Source organism: Oncorhynchus keta, chromosome 10 (genome assembly GCF_023373465.1).
Source record: "Oncorhynchus keta strain PuntledgeMale-10-30-2019 chromosome 10, Oket_V2, whole genome shotgun sequence".
NCBI lineage: Eukaryota > Metazoa > Chordata > Actinopteri > Salmoniformes > Salmonidae > Oncorhynchus > Oncorhynchus keta.
This window is the reverse complement of record NC_068430.1, coordinates 1,452,745-1,474,965: the sequence shown is the minus strand read 5'-3', so window position 1 is coordinate 1,474,965 and position 22,221 is coordinate 1,452,745. Positions and strand designations below refer to the sequence as shown.

Sequence of the window (22,221 nt, the reverse complement as noted above, 5' to 3'; positions counted from 1 at the left end):
GAGGAGGTTGTAGTTACATGATGGTAATGGTGAGGAGGTTATAGTTACATGATGGTAATGGTGAGGAGGTTATAGTTACATGATGGTAATGGTGAGGTTATAGTTACATGATGGTAATGGTGAGGAGGTTATAGTTACATGATGGTAATGGTGAGGAGGTTATAGTTACATAATGGTAATGGTGAGGAGGTTATAGGTACATGATGGTAATGGTGAGGAGGTTATAGTTACATGATGGTAATGGTGAGGAGGTTATAGTTACATGATGGTAATGGTGAGGAGGTTATAGTTACATAATGGTAATGGTGAGGAGGTTATAGGTACATGATGGTAATGGTGAGGAGGTTAGTTACATGATGGTAATGGTGAGGAGGTTATAGTTACATGATGGTAATGGTGAGGAGGTTATAGTTACATAATGGTAATGGTGAGGAGGAGGTTATAGTTACATGATGGTAATGGTGAGGATGTTATAGTTACATAATGGTAATGGTGAGAAGGAGGTTATAGTTACATGATGGTAATGGTGAGGAGGTTAGTTACATGATGGTAATGGTGAGGAGGTTATAGTTACATGATGGTAATGGTGAGGAGGTTATAGTTACATGATGGTAATGGTGAGGAGGTTATAGTTACATGATGGTTATGGTGAGGAGGTTATAGTTACATGATGGTTATGGTGAGGAGGTTATAGTTACATGATGGTTATGGTGAGGAGGTTATAGTTACATAATGGTAATGGTGAGGAGGTTATAGTTACATGATGGTAATGGTGAGGTTATAGTTACAGTACCTTCAGAAAGTATTCAGACCCCTTGACTTATTCCAGATTTTGGTGAACAGCCTGATTTCAATAGATGCTTATCCGTCACCCATCTACACACAATAGTGACGTGAAGACATGTTTTTAACATGAACAGTTTTCAAATATCATTTACATAAGTATTCACACCCCATAGTCAATATTTTGTAGAAGCACCTTTAGCGGTTATCACAGCTTTGAGTCGTCTTGGGCTTGCAGATTTTCACACTACTTCCGTCGCCGACAGAGATGGCCGCCTCGCTTCGCGTTCCTAGGAAACTATGCAGTTTTGTGTTTTTTTACGTGTCATTTCTTACATTAGTACCCCAGGTCATCTTAGGTTTCATTACATACAGTCGAGAAGAACTACTGAATATAAGATCAGCGTCAACTCACCATCAGTACGACCAAGAATATGTTTTTCGCGACGCGGATCCTGTGTTCTGCCTTTCAAACAGGACAACGGAATGGATCCCATGCAGCGACCCAAAAAAACTACTCCGAAAAAGAGGGAAACGAGGCGGTCTTCTGGTCACAATCAAAGAATTCCTCACAATCAAATGTCGACCACATTATCTACCAAGAGAATTATCTTCGATTATAATCACAGCCGTATATATTCCCCCCCAAGCAGACATAGTGATGGCTCTGAACGAACTTTATTTGACTCTTTGCAAACTGGAAACCATTTATCCGGAGGCTGCATTCATTGTAGCTGGGGATTTTAACAAGGCTAATCTGAAAACAAGACTCCCTAAATTTTATCAGCATATCGATTGCGCAACCAGGGGTGGAAAAACCTTGGATCATTGTTACTTCCGCAACGCATATAAGGCCCTGCCCCGCCCCCCCTTTCGGAAAAGCTGACCACGACTCCATTTTGTTGATCCCTGCCTACAGACAGAAACTAAAACAAGAGGCTCCCACGCTGAGGTCTGTCCAACGCTGGTCCGACCAATCTGATTCCACACTCCAAGACTGCTTCCATCACGTGGACGGGATATGTTTCGTATTGCGTCAGATAACAACATTGACGAATACGCTGATTCGGTGTGCGAGTTCATTAGAACGTGCGTTGAAGATGTCGTTCCCATAGCAACGATTAAAACATTCCCTAACCAGAAACCGTGGATTGATGGCAGCATTCGTGTGAAACTGAAAGCGCGAACCACTGCTTTTAATCAGGGCAAGGTGTCTGGTAACATGACCGAATACAAACAGTGCAGCTATTCCCTCCGCAAGGCTATCAAACAAGCTAAGCGTCAGTACAGAGACAAAGTAGAATCTCAATTCAACGGCTCAGACACAAGAGGCATGTGGCAGGGTCTACAGTCAATCACGGACAAGAAGAAATCCAGCCCAGTCACGGACCAGGATGTCTTGCTCCCAGGCAGACTAAATAACTTTTTTGCCCGCTTCGAGGACAATACAGTGTCACTGACACAGCCTGCAACGAAAACATGCGGACTCTCCTTCACTGCAGCCGAGGTGAGTAAGACATTTAAACGTGTTAACCCTCGCAAGGCTGCAGGCCCAGACGGCATCCCAAGCCGCGCCCTCAGAGCATGCGCAGACCAGCTGACCGGTGTGTTTACGGACATATTCAATCAATCCCTATACCAGTCTGCTGTTCCACATGCTTTGAGAGGGCCACCATTGTTCCTGTTCCAAAGAAAGCCAAGGTAACTGAGCTAAACGTCTACCGCCCCGTAGCACTCACTTCCGTCATCATGAAGTGCTTTGAGAGACTAGTCAAGGACCATATCACCTCCACCCTACCTGACACCCTGACACCCTAGACCCACTCCAATTTGCTTACCGCCCAAATAGGTCCACAGACGATGCAATCTCAACCACACTGCACACTGTCCTAACCCATCTGGACAAGAGGAATACCTATGTGAGAATGCTGTTCATAGACTACAGCTCGGCATTCAACACCATTGTACCCTCCAAGCTCGTCATCAAGCTCGAGACCCTGGGTCTCGACCCCGCCCTGTGCAACTGGGTACTGGACTTCCTGACGGGCCGTCCCCAGGTGGCGAGGGTAGGCAACAACATCTCCTCCCCGCTGATCCTCAACACTGGGGCCCCACAAGGGTGCGTTCTGAGCCTTCTCCTGTACTCCCTGTTCACCCACGACTGCGTGGCACCGCACGCCTCCAACTCAATCATCAAGTTTGCGGACGACACAACAGTGGTAGGCTTGATTACCAACAACGACGAGACGGCCTACAGGGAGGAGGTGAGGGCCCTCGGAGTGTGGTGTCAGGAAAATAACCTCACACTCAACGTCAACAAAACTAAGGAGATGATTGTGGACTTCAGGAAACAGCAGAGGGAACACCCCCCTATCCACATCGATGGAACAGTAGTGGAGAGGGTAGCAAGTTTTAAGTTCCTCAGCATACACATCACAGACAAACTGAATTGGTCCACTCACACAGACAGCATCGTGAAGAAGGCGCAGCAGCACCTCTTCAACCTCAGGAGGCTGAAGAAATTTGGCTTGTCACCAAAAGCACTCACAAACTTCTACAGATGCACAATCGAGAGCATCCTGGCGGGCTGTATCACCGCCTGGTACGGCAACTGCTCCGCCCTCAACCGTAAGGCTCTCCATAGGGTAGTGAGGTCTGCACAACGCATCACTGGGGGCAAACTACCTGCCCTCCAGGACACCTACACCACCCGATGTTACAGGAAGGTCATAAAGATCATCAAGGACATCAACCACCCGAGCCACTGCCTGTTCACCCCGCTATCATCCAGAAGGCGAGGTCAGTACAGGTGCATCAAAGCTGGGACCGAGAGACTGAAATACAGCTTCTATCTCAAGGCCATCAGACTGTTAAACAGCCACCACTAACATTGAGTGGCTGCTGCCAACACACTGACACTGACACTGACTCAACTCCAGCCACTTTAATAATGGGAATTGATGGGAAATTATGTAAATATATCACTAGCCACTTTAAACAATGCTACCTTATATAATGTTACTTACCCTACATTATTCATCTCATATGCATACGTATATACTGTACTCTATATCATCGACTGCATCCTTATGTAATACATGTATCACTAGCCACTTTAACTATGCCACTTTGTTTACATACTCATCTCATATGTATATACTGTACTCGATACCATCTACTGTATGCTGCTCTGTACCATCACTCATTCATATATCCTTATGTACGTATTCTTTATCCCCTTACACTGTGTATAAGACAGTAGTTTTGGAATTGTTAGTTAGATTACTTGTTGGTTATTACTACATTGTCGGAACTAGAAGCACAAGCATTTCGCTACACTCGCATTAACATCTGCTAACCATGTGTATGTGACAAATAAAATTTGATTTGATTTGACTACATGGAACTCTATTCCACAGTACTACATAGAGCCATGACTACATGGAACTCTACTCCACAGTACTACATAGAGCCATGACTACATGGAACTCTACTCCACAGTACTACATAAAGCCATGACTACATGGAACTCTATTCCACAGTACTACATAGAGCCATGACTACATGGAACTCTATTCCACAGTACTACATAGAGCCATGACTACATGGAAGTCTATTCCACAGTACTACATAGAGCCATGACTACATGGAACTCTATTCCACAGTAGTACATAGAGCCATGACTACATGGAACTCTATTCCACAGTACTACATAGAGACATGACTACATGGAACTCTATTCCACAGTACTACATAGAGCCATGTCTACATGGAACTCTATTCCACAGTACTACATAGAGCCATGACTACATGGAACTCTATTCCACAGTACTACATAGAGCCATTACTACATGGAACTCTATTCCACAGTACTACATAAAGCCATGACTACATGGAACTCTATTCCACAGTACTACATAGAGCCATGACGACATGGAACTCTATTCCACAGTACTACATAGAGCCATGTCTACATGGAACTCTATTCCACAGTACTACATAGAGCCATGACTACATGGAACTCTATTCCACAGTACAACATAGAGCCATGACTACATGGAACTCTATTCCACAGTACTACATAGAGCCATGACGACATGGAACTCTATTCCACAGTACTACATAGAGCCATGACTACATGGAACTCTATTCCACATTACTACATAGAGCCATGACTACATGGAACTCTATTTCACAGTACTACATAGTGCCATGACTACATGGAACTCTATTCCACAGTACTACATAGAGCCATGACGACATGGAACTCTATTCCACAGTACTACATAGAGCCATGACTACATGGAACTCTATTCCACAGTACTACATAGAGCCATGACTACATGGAACTCTATTCCACAGTACTACATAGAGCCATGACTACATGGAACTCTATTCCACAGTACTACATAGAGCCATGACGACATGGAACTCTATTCCACAGTACTACATAGAGCCATGACTACAAGGAACTCTATTCCACAGTACAACATAGAGCCATGACGACATGGAACTCTATTCCACAGTACAACATAGAGCCATGACGACATGGAACTCTATTCCACAGTACTACATAGAGCCATGACGACATGGAACTCTATTCCACAGTACTACATAGAGCCATGACGACATGGAACTCTATTCCACAGTACTACATAGAGCCATGACGACATGGAACTCTATTCCACAGTACTACATAGAGACATGACTACATGGAACTCTATTCCACAGTACTACATAGAGCCATGACGACATGGAACTCTATTCCACAGTACTACATAGAGCCATGACGACATGGAACTCTATTCCACAGTAGTACATAGAGCCATGACTACATGGAACTCTATTCCACAGTACTACATAGTGCCATGACTACATGGAACTCTATTCCACAGTACTACATAGAGCCATGACTACATGGAACTCTATTCCACAGTACTACATAGAGCCATGACTACATGGAACTCTATTCCACAGTACTACATAGAGCCATGACGACATGGAACTCTATTCCACAGTACTACATAGAGCCATGACGACATGGAACTCTATTCCACAGTACTACATAGTGCCATGACTACATGGAACTCTATTCCACAGTACTACATAGAGCCATGACTACATGGAACTCTATTCCACAGTACTACATAGAGCCATGACGACATGGAACTCTATTCCACAGTACTACATAGTGCCATGACTACATGGAACTCTATTCCACAGTACTACATAGAGCCATGACTACATGGAACTCTATTCCACAGTACTACATAGAGCCATGACGACATGGAACTCTATTCCACAGTACGACATAGAGCCATGACTACATGGAACTCTATTCCACAGTACTACATAGAGCCATGACTACATGGAAGTCTATTCCACAGTACTACATAGAGACATGACTACACGTTTTTTGTTTTTATAAAGTAGCTCATGCCAGCAGTAAATTAGATAAATAAATATACACCTTATGGAACAGTAGGTACTGTGAAGCAACACAAACATAGACACATGCATGCAAACACACGATAACATACGGACTTTACACACATATACACATTGATTTTGTTGTAGATAAGTGGTAGTAGAGTAGGGGCCTGAGGGCACACACTTAATATGTTGTATAATCTGCTATGAATGTATTGTAATATTTTTAAAATGTATAACTGCCTTAATTTTGCTGAACCCCAGGAAGATCCATAGTAGATACAAAATACATAACATAATTCTGAGAACCAATCACCACACAGCGCAGACATCACATGACACGGGTGGGGGTGGGGGGGGAACATTCAGAATTACATTTTGCATAGTAGTAAATTAGCAAAGACATTGAGTTTTTTATTTACAATTTTTATATAGATTTTAAAAAATGTAATCATGAAAACAAGAAGTCGGATGATAGAGAATACTATTGACATCCATCAACGAGCTGGTAGGCCACATTTCACTGTCTTCTTTGTTCCACAACATGCATGCTGCTAAGTACAGTATATAGAGGTATACAGTATATATATACAGTATATAGAGGTGAAATATTGCAATAAGCGTGATAATTAATAGGATACATCATTATTAAAGGTCAGTTTCAATACTGTTGTCTTACAGTTGGATGGGTTAGTGTAGCATGGTGGGATTTGACCAACAGCTTAGAGATGCTGTGTAGCATGGTGGGATTTGACCAACAGCTTAGAGATGCTGTGTAGCATGGTGGGATTTGACCAACAGCTTAGAGATGCTGTGTAGCATGGTGGGATTTGACCAACAGCTTGGAGATGCTGTGTAGCATGGTGGGATTTGACCAACAGCTTGGAGATGCTGTGTAGCATGGTGGGATTTGACCAACAGCTTAAGAGATGCTGTGTAGCATGGTGGGATTTGACCAACAGCTTAGAGATGCTGTGTAGCATGGTGTAATTTGACCAACAGCTTAGAGATGCTGTGTAGCATGGTGGGATTTGACCAACAGCTTAGAGATGCTGTGTAGCATGGTGGGATTTGACCAACAGCTTGGAGATGCTGTGTAGCATGGTGGGATTTGACCAACAGCTTGGAGATGCTGTGTAGCATGGTGGGATTTGACCAACAGCTTGGAGATGCTGTGTAGCATGGTGGGATTTGACCAACAGCTTGGAGATGCTGTGTAGCATGGTGGGATTTGACCAACAGCTTAGAGATGCTGTGTAGCATGGTGGGATTTGACCAACAGCTTAGAGATGCTGTGTAGCATGGTGGGATTTGACCAACAGCTTAGAGATGCTGTGTAGCATGGTGGGATTTGACCAACAGCTTGGAGATGCTGTGTAGCATGGTGGGATTTGACCAACAGCTTGGAGATGCTGTGTAGCATGGTGGGATTTGACCAACAGCTTAAGAGATGCTGTGTAGCATGGTGGGATTTGACCAACAGCTTAGAGATGCTGTGTAGCATGGTGTAATTTGACCAACAGCTTAGAGATGCTGTGTAGCATGGTGGGATTTGACCAACAGCTTAGAGATGCTGTGTAGCATGGTGGGATTTGACCAACAGCTTAGAGATGCTGTGTAGCATGGTGGGATTTGACCAACAGCTTGGAGATGCTGTGTAGCATGGTGGGATTTGACCAACAGCTTGGAGATGCTGTGTAGCATGGTGGGATTTGACCAACAGCTTGGAGATGCTGTGTAGCATGGTGGGATTTGACCAACAGCTTGGAGATGCTGTGTAGCATGGTGGGATTTGACCAACAGCTTAGAGATGCTGTGTAGCATGGTGGGATTTGACCAACAGCTTAAGAGATGCTGTGTAGCATGGTGTGATTTGACCAACAGCTTGGAGATGCTGTGTAGCATGGTGTGATTTGACCAACAGCTTAGAGATGCTGTGTAGCATGGTGTGATTTGACCAACAGCTTAGAGATGCTGTGTAGCATGGTGGGATTTGACCAACAGCTTGGAGATGCTGTGTAGCATGGTGCGATTTGACCAACAGCTTAGAGATCAGGACCCCCCTCCCTGTAGTATTAGGACCCCCTGTAGTATCAGGACCCCCTGTAGTATCAGGATTCCCCTGTAGTATCAGGACCCCCCTGTAGTATCAGGATCCCCCTGTAGTATCAGGACCCCCCTGTAGTATCAGGACCCCCTGTAGTATCAGGATCCCCCCCCCCCTGTAGTATCAGGACCCCCTCCCCCTTTAAATGACCGTGAATAAGAGGTGGGGACCTGCACTTGAAAACGAATCATGAATACAAGCCCTGATTGGTAATGACTGTTATAGAGTTATTTAGTAGTGTTTAGTAGAACACAGCCCACTAAGCATGAACAGATCCTCTTAGGAGACAGTCCTCTGTGTATTAGTAGAAACCTCTACTAATCACTGCGTCATCTTAGAGCTGTATGTATATATGGGAGAATGGTGAACCTTCGGTTTAAGTTCTTTTGATGTAAATTGTTTTACAGAAAAACATCAAGGTTTAAAATTTTTAAAAAAATGTTAAAAAGAATAGCGTTTTTTTTTCAAGCAAATTTAGAAGTTAAGATAAACATTTCTGAATGAAAAAAAATAATAACATGAAAAATGGTCCTTCTTCAACAGGCCCGAGTTGAACTTATAAACCTTGGTGCACTCTTCTGATGAAGGGAGGGGTTTCATAATAAAATACACAGGAAGGAAAAGAGAAATCAGATCAAGATATAACTACCAAAAGACTCGTTCAGAGGAGAACAATTGGATTGGTTCATTGGATGGAGAGCAACATGATGTGTCCCTTCCTGCTTTGGTTCCTCTTGTTCTCTCCCTTCCTCCTTTTTTAAAAGCACAATAAATAGTTATAACAACTAGTGAATCCTTTTTAAGATGCTAGAGTATACTTGTTTTGAAGGCAGGAAGACAAGCTTGGTTAAAACACTCAGAAACACAAGTAACAGTACAGAGGTTCAACCCAGAACTTCATCCACAGGTCGGGGGGGGTTCTTTTTCTTCTTCTTTTGTTCTACGTTTTTAAAAACAGTCAAGAGCATAATTCCATTTTATTGTTTTTTTTTTTTAATGTTGTTGCTCAAAACGCCAACCATTTTTGAATAGCTGTGTGTTTCTTTCCTTTTTGAAGGAAATCAAGAAATCAATCAAATTAAAATTAAAGAAATCAACACAATATATCACAAGATTTTTTAAAACAACTTTTAGATTTTTCCATACAGATAAACCAAATATAACTTAGTTTGCAATTTCTAATATAAATACATTGCAGTCTTTCACGGTCACACAAAAATGAAAAAATGTTTCCTTAAAACAAGTAGATTTTAAATAGAAGACATGTCTGTTATATAAGGCCTGTTCACCCTCTCAGTCTCAACGTTTAAGCTTTTGAATGAACAGTAACAAAAATAAGAGAAATAGTAATTAAAGAAATAAACCTTTCGTCTTATTCAGATCTCTGTGTGGAAACGAAGGAAGCCGTTCAGAGTTCATCCTAACAATCATATAATAACACAATGCCACATGAATATATATATATATATATACCATTATATTTTGGTTTTCTTTTGTTATCCTCTAAAATTATCTACAATATTTGACAAGATAGCAGGCAAGTTCAGTACACAGTATGTTATAAACACCAACGAGCAGAACTCAAAACAACTTTGAGTTTTTCCTCAACTACATCTGCTGAATGGTTTGAAACCCTACAAATGAACCAGGAAGTACCTAGAGGTAAACAAATGACATTCTCTTTAGGACATAAATAAGTTAAAATAGTTAGAACCATTAAAGAAGAAACAAGGCAACATACCAACAAACAGAGATAAACTCTTTATATATATTTATATCTTTAAGAAATATCTATCTATACTATCTTTAAGAAATATCTATCTATCTATACTATCTTTAAGAAAGAATGGTCCTTCTGTAGCTCAGTTGGTAGAGCATGACGCTTGTAACGCCAGGGTAGCGGGTTCGATTCCCGGGACCACCCATACGTAGAATGTATGCACACATGACTGTAAGTCGCTTTGGATAAAAGCGTCTGCTAAATGGCATATATTATTATTATATTATATATATTATTATTATATTAAATACTATTTATTTATGGGTTCCTCTTTTCCAACAGGTGCAAATCTACTGTGCAAGTTGAGCCCTACAAACTCGATCTCATTTATAAATACATCTTTACACTTAAGCACATGCCACACAGGGAACTCACAGACAGGTGAATCGGTTGTCTTTAAAGTAGCAGTCCACAGCACTTCCTACCGAACCACCCAATCAAATCATTCAACTAAAATGTTTTGAAAACAATTTAAATAAAAACGTTGGGTAAAGTACATTCATGCAGGAGCGATAAAAATGTTTTTATGTAATTCAAACTATTATCAATATAGTCATTGTTATTGTGGAGTAAGGTTATGTTTAGATATAGTCATTGTTATTGTGGAGTAAGGTTAGGTTCAGATATAGTCATTGTTATTGTGGAGTAAGGTTAGGTTCAGATATAGTCATTGTTATTGTGGAGTAAGGTTAGGTTAGACTGGTTTTCACTCCTCCAAGGTCTTTCTGGTTCTCTACTTTACTGCTGCTAGAAACATGGTTCAGCCAGTCAGCAGTGCACACACACACACACACACACACACACACACACACACACACACACACACACACACACACACACACACACACATACCGTACGACATGCACACACACACTCAGGTCATGTGTGTTGCACAAACAGACATGCACACACACACTCAGGTCATGTGTGTTGGCTTTGTTGCCCTTTCTGATTGTATAGCTGTAGTAGTATGCTTTCTCCAGGTACAGCAGAGACAGGAGATAGCAGGAGACAGGAAACATCAGGAGACATCAGGAGACATCAGGAGACACCAGGAGACACCAGGAGACATCAGGAGACAGCAGGAGACAGCAGGAGACAACAGGAGACATCAGGAGACACCAGGAGACACCAGGAGACACCAGGAGACACCAGGAGACAACAGGAGACATCAGGAGACACCAGGAGACACCAGGAGACAACAGGAGACACCAGGAGACACCAGGAGACACCAGGAGACACCAGGAGACATCAGGAGACACCAGGAGACACCAGGAGACATCAGGAGACAGGAGACACCAGGAGACATCAGGAGACACCAGGAGACACCAGGAGACACCAGGAGACACCAGGAGACACCAGGAGACACCAGGAGACACTAGGAGACATCAGGAGACACACCAGGAGACACCAGGAGACACTAGGAGACACTAGGAGACAACAGGAGACAACAGGAGACACCAGGAGACACCAGGAGACATCAGGAGACACCAGGAGACATCAGGAGACACCAGGAGACACCAGGAGACATCAGGAGACACCAGGAGACACCAGGAGACATCAGGAGACACCAGGAGACACCAGGAGACATCAGGAGACAACAGGAGACAACAGGAGACATCAGGAGACACCAGGAGACATCAGGAGACACCAGGAGACACCAGGAGACACCAGGAGACAACAGGAGACACCAGGAGACACCAGGAGACACCAGGAGACACCAGGAGACACCAGGAGACAACAGGAGACACCAGGAGACACCAGGAGACACCAGGAGACATCAGGAGATAGAGGAAGGTATCCAAACTGCAGACCGATGACGTCTCCATGAGACTGCAAGACGGAAGTCTCCAAACTGCAATGTGGGAGCCACCAGGCTGCAGTAGGTAAGTTCTCTACCAGGCCTGAAGACAAAGGCTTCCAGTGGGGAGCTGTCAGAGGGAGGTCTCCAAAGCTGCAGAGGTCTCCACCAGCCAGCTGCTGGCCACTAGAGGGAGGTCTCCACCAGCCAGCTGCAGGCCACTAGAGGGAGGTCTCCAAAGCTGCAGAGGTCTCCACCAGCCAGCTGCAGGCCACTAGAGGAGGTCTCCACCAGCCAGCTGCAGGCCACTAGAGGGAGGTCTCCAAAGCTGCAGAGGTCTCCACCAGCCAGCTGCAGGCCACTAGAGGGAGGTCTCCACCAGCCAGCTGCAGGCCACTAGAGGGAGGTCTCCACCAGCCAGCTGCAGGCCACTAGAGGGAGGTCTCCAGACTGTGCAGTGGGCTGGCTGGGCCGGAGGATGCAGCTGATTTACTGGTGGTGTCGATGGTGAGGTTGATGCCGCTGTCGACGGCGTTGTTGTTCTTGTTGGGGGACTGGGGCTGGCTGCCTGTCTGGGGCTGGTGGGTGTTCCTCAGCGATGGGTCCTCCTCTAAGTCAGTGTCATCAATCAGGGGGATGTGGGGGGTGGAGTCCTCTATCCTAAACTCTGGGTGGGTCATGAAGTTGTGGATGGACGGTCTGGAGTCTGGTTTCTCAAGGCCTTCGTAGAGAGAGCTACGGAATGCGTTCACGACCCGAATCTGTGTGTAGGGGGGTTGGGGGGGGGGGGGAGGGGACACACGAGAGCAAATAAGAACCGTCACGGAAGATAGTCAGCTGAGGCAGGTAGTGATAGAGAACCCTCTGAGATAGTCAGATGGACAGATAGAGATAGAGAACCCTCTGAGATAGACAGATGGACAGATAGAGATAGAGAACCCTCTGAGATAGACAGATGGACAGATAGAGAGTGAGAACCCTCTGAGATAGTCAGATGGACAGATAGAGAGGAGAACCCTCTGAGATAGTCAGATGGACAGATAGAGATAGAGAACCCTCTGAGATAGACAGATGGACAGATAGAGAGTGAGGACCCTCTGAGATAGACAGATGGACAGATAGAGATAGAGAACCCTCTGAGATAGTCAGATGGACAGATAGAGAGGAGAACCCTCTGAGATAGTCAGCTGAGGCAGGTAGTGATAGAGACCCTCTGAGATAGACAGATGGACAGATAGAGAGTGAGGACCCTCTGAGATAGACAGATGGACAGGTAGTGATAGAGAACCCTCTGAGATAGTCAGATGGACAGATAGAGATAGAGAACCCTCTGAGATAGTCAGCTGAGGCAGGTAGTGATAGAGAACCCTCTGAGATAGACAGATGGACAGATAGAGATAGAGAACCCTCTGAGATAGACAGATGGACAGGTAGTGATAGAGAACCCTCTGAGATAGTCAGATGGACAGATAGAGATAGAGAACCCTCTGAGATAGTCAGCTGAGGCAGGTAGAGATAGAGAACCCTCTGAGATAGACAGATGGACAGGTAGAGATAGAGAACCCTCTGAGATAGTCAGATGGACAGATAGAGATAGAGAACCCTCTGAGATAGACAGATGGACAGATAGAGAGGGAGAACCCTCTGAGATAGACAGATGGACAGGTAGTCTGAGGACCCTCTGAGATAGACAGATGGACAGGTAGTGATAGAGAACCCTCTGAGATAGTCAGATGGACAGATAGAGATAGAGAACCCTCTGAGATAGACAGATGGACAGATAGAGATAGAGAACCCTCTGAGATAGACAGATGGACAGATAGAGATAGAGAACCCTCTGAGATAGTCAGCTGAGGCAGGTAGTGATAGAGAACCCTCTGAGATAGTCAGATGGACAGATAGAGATAGAGAACCCTCTGAGATAGACAGATGGACAGGTAGAGAGGAGGACCCTCTGAGATAGACAGATGGACAGGTAGAGAGTGAGGACCCTCTGAGATAGACAGATGGACAGGTAGTGATAGAGAACCTCTGAGATAGACAGATGGACAGATAGAGATAGAGAACCCTCTGAGATAGACAGATGGACAGATAGAGATAGAGAACCCTCTGAGATAGACAGATGGACAGATAGAGATAGAGAACCCTCTGAGATAGTCAGCTGAGGCAGGTAGTGATAGGAACCCTCTGAGATAGTCAGATGGACAGATAGAGATAGAGAACCCTCTGAGATAGTCAGCTGAGGCAGGTAGAGATAGAGAACCCTCTGAGATAGACAGATGGACAGGTAGAGATAGAGAACCCTCTGAGATAGTCAGATGGACAGATAGAGATAGAGAACCCTCTGAGATAGACAGATGGACAGGTAGAGATAGAGAACCCTCTGAGATAGACAGATGGACAGGTAGAGAGGGAGGACCCTCTGAGATAGACAGATGGACAGATAGAGGACCCTCTGAGATAGACAGATGGACAGATAGAGAGTGAGGACCCTCTGAGATAGACAGATGGACAGATAGAGATAGAGAACCCTCTGAGATAGACAGATGGACAGGTAGAGATAGAGAACCCTCTGAGATAGACAGATGGACAGATAGAGATAGAGAACCCTCTGAGATAGTCAGATGGACAGATAGAGATAGAGAACCCTCTGAGATAGTCAGATGGACAGATAGTGATAGAGAACCCTCTGAGATAGACAGATGGACAGATAGAGATAGAGAACCCTCTGAGATAGACAGATGGACAGATAGAGATAGAGAACCCTCTGAGATAGACAGATGGACAGATAGAGATAGAGAACCCTCTGAGATAGTCAGATGGACAGATAGTGATAGAGAACCCTCTGAGATAGACAGATGGACAGATAGAGATAGAGAACCCTCTGAGATAGTCAGATGGACAGATAGAGATAGAGAACCCTCTGAGATAGTCAGATGGACAGATAGAGATAGAGAACCCTCTGAGATAGACAGATGGACAGATAGAGATAGAGAACCCTCTGAGATAGACAGATGGACAGATAGAGATAGAGAACCCTCTGAGATAGACAGATGGACAGATAGTGATAGAGAACCCTCTGAGATAGACAGATGGACAGATAGAGATAGAGAACCCTCTGAGATAGACAGATGGACAGATAGAGATAGAGAACCCTCTGAGATAGACAGATGGACAGATAGAGATAGAGAACCCTCTGAGATAGACAGATGGACAGATAGAGATAGAGAACCCTCTGAGATAGACAGATGGACAGATAGAGATAGAGAACCCTCTGAGATAGACAGATGGACAGATAGAGATAGAGAACCCTCTGAGATAGACAGATGGACAGATAGAGAACCCTCTGAGATAGTCAGATGGACAGATAGAGAACCCTCTGAGATAGACAGATGGACAGATAGAGAACCCTCTGAGATAGACAGATGGACAGGTAGAGAACCCTCTGAGATAGTCAGATGGACAGATAGAGATAGAGAACCCTCTGAGATAGTCAGATGGACAGATAGAGATAGAGAACCCTCTGAGATAGACAGATGGACAGATAGAGATAGAGAACCCTCTGAGATAGACAGATGGACAGATAGAGATAGAGAACCCTCTGAGATAGATAGTCAGATGGACAGATAGAGAGTGAGGACCCTCTGAGATAGACAGATGGACAGATAGAGAGTGAGGACCCTCTGAGATAGACAGATGGACAGATAGAGAGTGAGGACCCTCTGAGATAGACAGATGGACAGATAGAGAGTGAGGACCCTCTGAGATAGACAGATGGACAGATAGAGAGTGAGGACCCTCTGAGATAGACAGATGGACAGATAGAGAGGGAGGACCCTCTGAGATAGACAGATGGACAGATAGAGAGTGAGGACCCTCTGAGATAGACAGATGGACAGATAGAGAGTGAGGACCCTCTGAGATAGACAGATGGACAGATAGAGAGTGAGAACCCTCTGAGATAGACAGATGGACAGGTAGAGATAGAGAACCCTCTGAGATAGTCAGATGGACAGATAGAGATAGAGAACCCTCTGAGATAGACAGATGGACAGATAGAGATAGAGAACCCTCTGAGATAGACAGATGGACAGGTAGAGAGGAGGACCCTCTGAGATAGACAGATGGACAGATAGAGAGGGAGGACCCTCTGAGATAGACAGATGGACAGATAGAGAACCCTCTGAGATAGACAGATGGACAGATAGAGATAGAGAACCCTCTGAGATAGACAGATGGACAGGTAGAGATAGAGAACCCTCTGAGATAGACAGATGGACAGGTAGAGAGGAGGACCCTCTGAGATAGACAGATGGACAGATAGAGGACCCTCTGAGATAGACAGATGGACAGATAGAGAACCCTCTGAGATAGTCAGATGGACAGATAGTGATAGAGAACCCTCTGAGATAGACAGATGGACAGATAGAGATAGAGAACCCTCTGAGATAGACAGATGGACAGATAGAGATAGAGAACCCTCTGAGATAGACAGATGGACAGATAGAGATGAGAACCCTCTGAGATAGTCAGATGGACAGATAGTGATAGAGAACCCTCTGAGATAGACAGATGGACAGATAGAGATAGAGAACCCTCTGAGATAGTCAGATGGACAGATAGAGATAGAGAACCCTCTGAGATAGTCAGATGGACAGATAGAGATAGAGAACCCTCTGAGATAGACAGATGGACAGATAGAGATAGAGAACCCTCTGAGATAGACAGATGGACAGATAGAGATAGAGAACCCTCTGAGATAGACAGATGGACAGATAGAGATAGAGAACCCTCTGAGATAGACAGATGGACAGATAGAGATAGAGAACCCTCTGAGATAGACAGATGGACAGATAGAGATAGAGAACCCTCTGAGATAGACAGATGGACAGATAGAGATAGAGAACCCTCTGAGATAGACAGATGGACAGATAGAGATAGAGAACCCTCTGAGATAGACAGATGGACAGATAGAGATAGAGAACCCTCTGAGATAGACAGATGGACAGATAGAGAACCCTCTGAGATAGTCAGATGGACAGATAGAGAACCCTCTGAGATAGACAGATGGACAGATAGAGAACCCTCTGAGATAGACAGATGGACAGGTAGAGAACCCTCTGAGATAGTCAGATGGACAGATAGAGATAGAGAACCCTCTGAGATAGTCAGATGGACAGATAGAGAACCCTCTGAGATAGACAGATGGACAGATAGAGATAGAGAACCCTCTGAGATAGACAGATGGACAGATAGAGAACCCTCTGAGATAGACAGATGGACAGATAGAGATAGAGAACCCTCTGAGATAGACAGATAGAGAACCCTCTGAGATAGACAGATGGACAGATAGAGAGTGAGGACCCTCTGAGATAGACAGATGGACAGATAGAGAACCCTCTGAGATAGACAGATGGACAGATAGAGAGGGAGAACCCTCTGAGATAGACAGATGGACAGATAGAACCCTCTGAGATAGTCAGATGGACAGATAGAGATAGAGAACCCTCTGAGATAGACAGATAGAGATAGAGAACCCTCTGAGATAGACAGATGGACAGATAGAGGACCCTCTGAGATAGACAGATGGACAGATAGAGGACCCTCTGAGATAGACAGATGGACAGATAGAGGGAGGACCCTCTGAGATAGACAGATGGACAGATAGAGAGTGAGGACCCTCTGAGATAGACAGATGGACAGATAGAGAGGGAGGACCCTCTGAGATAGACAGATGGACAGATAGAGAGGGAGGACCCTCTGAGATAGACAGATGGACAGATAGAGAGTGAGAACCCTCTGAGATAGACAGATGGACAGATAGAGAGTGAGGACCCTCTGAGATAGACAGATGGACAGGTAGAGAGTGAGGAGTGGATGTTCAACTCACTCATTTGGATCAAAACACTGGGAAGTAAAAAAAAAAAAAATTAACAAAAAAAAAATACAAATACACAAAGATAAAGGCAACACTCATTATATGTTTACGTTAGGATCCAATGTCCGATATACCTATAAAGAGATAAGACACGTTAATAAAAAGAAATGTAAAGAGAAATTTAAAAAACACATGCAAGTTACAGAGAAGTCTGGTAACGGTAGGAGGAAAAGGTTAAGAGTTCAGAGAGACGTACCAAGGACAAGGATGGGTAGACATCCATTGAGACTGTGAATGGATGACGAACATAAACATACAGGACGATAAAAGCGTCTGCTAAATGGCATATATTATTATTATTATTATTATTATTATTATTATTATTATATAGGCCCAGGTTTATGTGGGAGGGGGGGAGGGGAGGGGGAGTAGATGAGGTGCCTTGTAAAGCGTAATAGTTTTACAACAAAACAAGACAATGGAAGCAGACCAGACGAGGAGTTTCAACCATCGAGACAACCAACAGGACAAGGTGGAACATGCAACAGGGACCGAGTAGTTCTGCTGCTGTCTGCACAGAACAGAACACAGACCACTAAGCTATAATAATATAATATAATAATAATATATAATAATATATATAATAATACACACTAAGCTGTACAACGAGATAATACTGCTCTGTTTCTCTGAGCTTAACTCCATGCATGGCTGAGTAGACAGTCAAGTATAGGATTCATCGTAGCGCTGTTTAGTCACTGTTGTTGTTACGATTCTTATTGGACAAAATACCTATCAAAACATTACATAGTAGTATCTACCTTAAAATATACTCAACACCGAACAAAAATATATGTACAATTATTGGTCCCATATTTCATCGGCTGAAATGAAAGATCCCAGAAATGTTCAATTTTAATAAAATATAAAAGCTTATTTATCTCAACTTAAGTGCACAAATTGGTTAACGTCTCTCTGTTAATGGGCATTTCCCATTGGCCAAGATAATCCATCCACCTGATAGCTGTGGTATATCGAGAAGCTGATTAAACAGCATGATCGTTACACAGGTGCACCTTGTGCTGGGTACAATAAAAGAGCACTAAAATGTTCCGTTGAAATAGATGTTTCTAGTTTTGGGAGAATGTTCAATTGGCATACTGACTGCAGGAATATCCACCACAGCTGTTGCCAGATAATTGAATGTTAATTTCTCTATCATAAGCCGCCGCCAACATCGTTTTAGAGAATTAGCTAGTACGTCCAACCGGCCTCATAACTGTAGACTACATGTAACCACAAAACCCTACAACATCCACACCAGGCTTCTTCACCTGCGACATTGTCTGAAACCAGCCACCTGGACAGCTGGTGAAGCTATGGGTTTGCACAACCAAATAATTTCTGCCTAAACGGTCAGAAACCGTCTCAGGAAAGTTCATCGTCGTCCTCACCAGGGTCTTGACCTGACTGCAGTTTGGCGTCTTAACAGATTTCAGTGGGAAAAATGCTCACCTTCGATGGCCACTGGCAACGCTGGAGAAGTGATGCTCTTCACGGATGAATCCCGGTTTCAACCGTACCGGGCAGATGGCAGACAGCGTGTGTCACCTCATGTTTCAAGCATGATAATACATGGCCCAATGTCACTAGGATCTGGACACAATTCCCTGGAAGCTGAAAATGTCCCAGTTCTTCCATGGCCTGCATACTCAACAGACATGTCACCCATTTGAGCATGTTTGGGATGCTCTGGATTGATGTGTACGACAGCGTGTTCCAGTTCCTGCCAATATCCAGCAACTTCACACAGCCATTGAATATTCCTTATATGAACTGTAACTCAGGAAAATCTTTGAAATTGCTGCATTTTGCATTTAGATTTTTGTTCAGTGTAGTTAGATATATGGATTTATTTTCAAAATAATTGTACAACCTTTGAAACTTTTTGAAGATTTCAGAGTATTTTATAAAGATGTGCATTATTATAAATGTTTTACATATTTTTTTTTTACCAATCGAGACCTAAATCTCTTTTATATATGAGCAATAAATATAAACAACAACAATAAACAATTAACACATACAACAAAATACAAATAATACTTAATACTTAATCCTATTTTTTAATATTTAGTCTGAAGAATCAAATGTTTTATTGTCACATCACAGTGTAATGTATTGTTTTACAGGGTCAGTCATAGTAGTATGATAGGTGTTGTTTTACAGGGTCAGTCATAGTAGTATGATAGGTGTTGTTTTACAGGGTCAGTCATAGTAGTATGATAGGTGTTGTTTTACAGGGTCAGTCATAGCAGTATGATAGGTGTTGTTTTACAGGGTCAGTCATAGTAGTATGATAGGTGTTGTTTTACAGGGTCAGTCATAGTAGTATGATAGGTGTTGTTTTACAGGGTCAGTCATAGTAGTATGATAGGTGTTGTTTTACAGGGTCAGTCATAGTAGTATGATAGGTGTTGTTTTACAGGGTCAGTCATAGTAGTATGATAGGTGTTGTTTTACAGGGTCAGTCATAGTAGTATGATAGGTGTTGTTTTACAGGGTCAGTCATAGTAGTATGATAGGTGTTGTTTACAGGGTCAGTCATAGTAGTATGATAGGTGTTGTTTTACAGGGTCAGTAGTGTGATAGGTGTTGTTGTACAGGGTCAGTCATAGTAGTATGGTAGGTGTTGTTTACAGGGTCAGTCATAGTAGTATGGTAGGTGTTGTTTTACAGGGTCAGTCATAGTAGTATGATAGGTGTTGTTTTACAGGGTCAGTCATAGTAGTATGATAGGTGTTGTTTTACAGGGTCAGTCATAGTAGTATGATAGGTGTTGTTTTACAGGGTCAGTCATAGTAGTATGATAGGTGTTGTTATACAGGGTCAGTCATAGTAGTATGATAGGTGTTGTTTTACAGGGTCAGTCATAGTAGTATGATAGGTGTTGTTTTACAGGGTCAGTCATAGTAGTATGATAGGTGTTGTTTTACAGGGTCAGTCATAGTAGTATGATAGGTGTTGTTGTACAGGGTCAGTCATAGTAGTATGATAGGTGTTGTTTTACAGGGTCAGTCATAGTAGTATGATAGGTGTTGTTTTACAGGGTCAGTCATAGTAGTATGATAGGTGTTGTTTACAGGGTCAGTCATAGTAGTATGATAGGTGTTGTTTTACAGGGTCAGTCATAGTAGTATGATAGGTGTTGTTTTACAGGGTCAGTCATAGTAGTATGATAGGTGTTGTTTTACAGGGTCAGTCATAGTAGTATGATAGGTGTTGTTTTACAGGGTCAGTCATAGTAGTATGATAGGTGTTGTTTTACAGGGTCAGTCATAGTAGTATGATAGGTGTTGTTGTACAGGGTCAGTCATAGTAGTATGATAGGTGTTGTTGTACAGGGTCAGTCATAGTAGTATGATAGGTGTTGTTTACAGGGTCAGTCATAGTAGTATGATAGGTGTTGTTTTACAGGGTCATAGTAGTATGATAGGTGTTGTTTTACAGGGTCAGTCATAGTAGTATGATAGGTGTTGTTTTACAGGGTCAGTCATAGTAGTATGATAGGTGTTGTTTTACAGGGTCAGTCATAGTAGTATGATAGGTGTTGTTGTACAGGGTCAGTCATAGTAGTATGATAGGTGTTGTTTTACAGGGTCAGTCATAGTAGTATGATAGGTGTTGTTTTACAGGGTCAGTCATAGTAGTATGATAGGTGTTGTTTTATAGGGTCAGTCATAGTAGTATGATAGGTGTTGTTTTACAGGGTCAGTCATAGTAGTGTGATAGGTGTTGTTTTACAGGGTCAGTAGTGTGATAGGTGTTGTTTTACAGGGTCAGTAATAGTATGATAGGTGTTGTTTTACAGGGTCAGTCATAGTAGTATGATAGGTGTTGTTTTACAGGGTCAGTCATAGTAGTATGATAGGTGTTGTTTTACAGGGTCAGTCATAGTAGTATGATAGGTGTTGTTTTACAGGGTCAGTCATAGTAGTATGATAGGTGTTGTTTTACAGGGTCAGTCATAGTAGTATGATAGGTGTTGTTGTACAGGGTCAGTCATAGTAGTATGATAGGTGTTGTTTTATAGGGTCAGTCATAGTAGTATGATAGGTGTTGTTGGACAGGGTCAGTCATAGTAGTGTGATAGGTGTTGTTTACAGGGGTCAGTAGTGTGATAGGTGTTGTTTTACAGGGTCAGTAATGTGATAGGTGTTGTTTTACAGGGTCAGTCATAGTAGTATGATAGGTGTTGTTTTACAGGGTCAGTCATAGTAGTGTGATAGGTGTTGTTTTACAGGGTCAGTCATAGTAGTATGATAGGTGTTGTTTTACAGGGTCAGTCATAGTAGTATGATAGGTGTTGTTGTACAGGGTCAGTCATAGTAGTATGATAGGTGTTGTTTTACAGGGTCAGTCATAGTAGTATGATAGGTGTT

At 43.2% G+C, this 22,221-nt stretch overlaps 2 protein-coding genes and 2 long non-coding RNA genes across 22 annotated transcripts in view; 3 read left to right on the top strand and 1 right to left on the bottom strand.

The window, feature by feature from the left end:
• Window positions 1-11,001: 11,001 nt before the first annotated feature.
• LOC127932002 (aggrecan core protein-like) lies at window positions 11,002-12,475 on the top strand. 15 transcript variants are annotated; one of them, XR_008143516.1, is made up of 3 exons: window positions 11,002-12,150; window positions 12,185-12,272; window positions 12,343-12,475. XR_008143516.1 is itself a non-coding variant. In XM_052526177.1 (2 exons), the coding sequence occupies exon 1, from the start codon at window positions 11,071-11,073 to the stop codon at window positions 11,929-11,931; it is 861 nt and encodes a 286-aa protein (XP_052382137.1). In that variant the 5' UTR covers window positions 11,002-11,070; the 3' UTR covers window positions 11,932-12,062; window positions 12,308-12,447. The 15 variants fall into 15 exon arrangements, 14 of the variants coding, with proteins under 14 accessions (XP_052382137.1, XP_052382127.1, XP_052382130.1 ...); XM_052526177.1 differs by lacking the exon at window positions 12,185-12,272 and having other exon boundaries at window positions 11,002-12,062; window positions 12,308-12,447; XM_052526167.1 differs by lacking the exon at window positions 12,185-12,272 and having other exon boundaries at window positions 12,308-12,447.
• Window positions 12,333-22,221, bottom strand: part of LOC118381902 (plasma membrane calcium-transporting ATPase 2-like) — a 238,561-nt gene continuing 228,672 nt past the window's right edge. Inside the window, 1 exon segment of the mRNA XM_052526180.1 lies at window positions 12,333-12,662. Coding sequence (XP_052382140.1) covers window positions 12,333-12,662 — 330 coding nt within the window.
• LOC127932007 (uncharacterized) lies at window positions 13,109-18,142 on the top strand. The gene is made up of 3 exons (XR_008143534.1): window positions 13,109-13,174; window positions 15,528-15,995; window positions 17,605-18,142. It is a non-coding gene; the product is annotated as an uncharacterized LOC127932007 (long non-coding RNA).
• The window catches only part of LOC127932004 (uncharacterized), a 5,094-nt gene continuing 1,024 nt past the window's right edge, over window positions 18,152-22,221 (top strand). The window contains exons 1-5 of one of the 5 annotated variants that reach the window (XR_008143530.1): window positions 18,152-20,364; window positions 20,401-20,468; window positions 20,801-21,132; window positions 21,461-21,602; window positions 21,964-22,221. The exon at window positions 21,964-22,221 is cut by the window's right edge and continues 399 nt beyond it. This is a non-coding gene — a long non-coding RNA (uncharacterized LOC127932004). Of the gene's footprint in view, window positions 20,365-20,400; window positions 20,469-20,800; window positions 21,207-21,242; window positions 21,603-21,963 lie in introns of all 5 variants that reach the window. The other 4 variants (XR_008143528.1, XR_008143527.1, XR_008143531.1 and 1 more) reach the window with 4 other exon arrangements.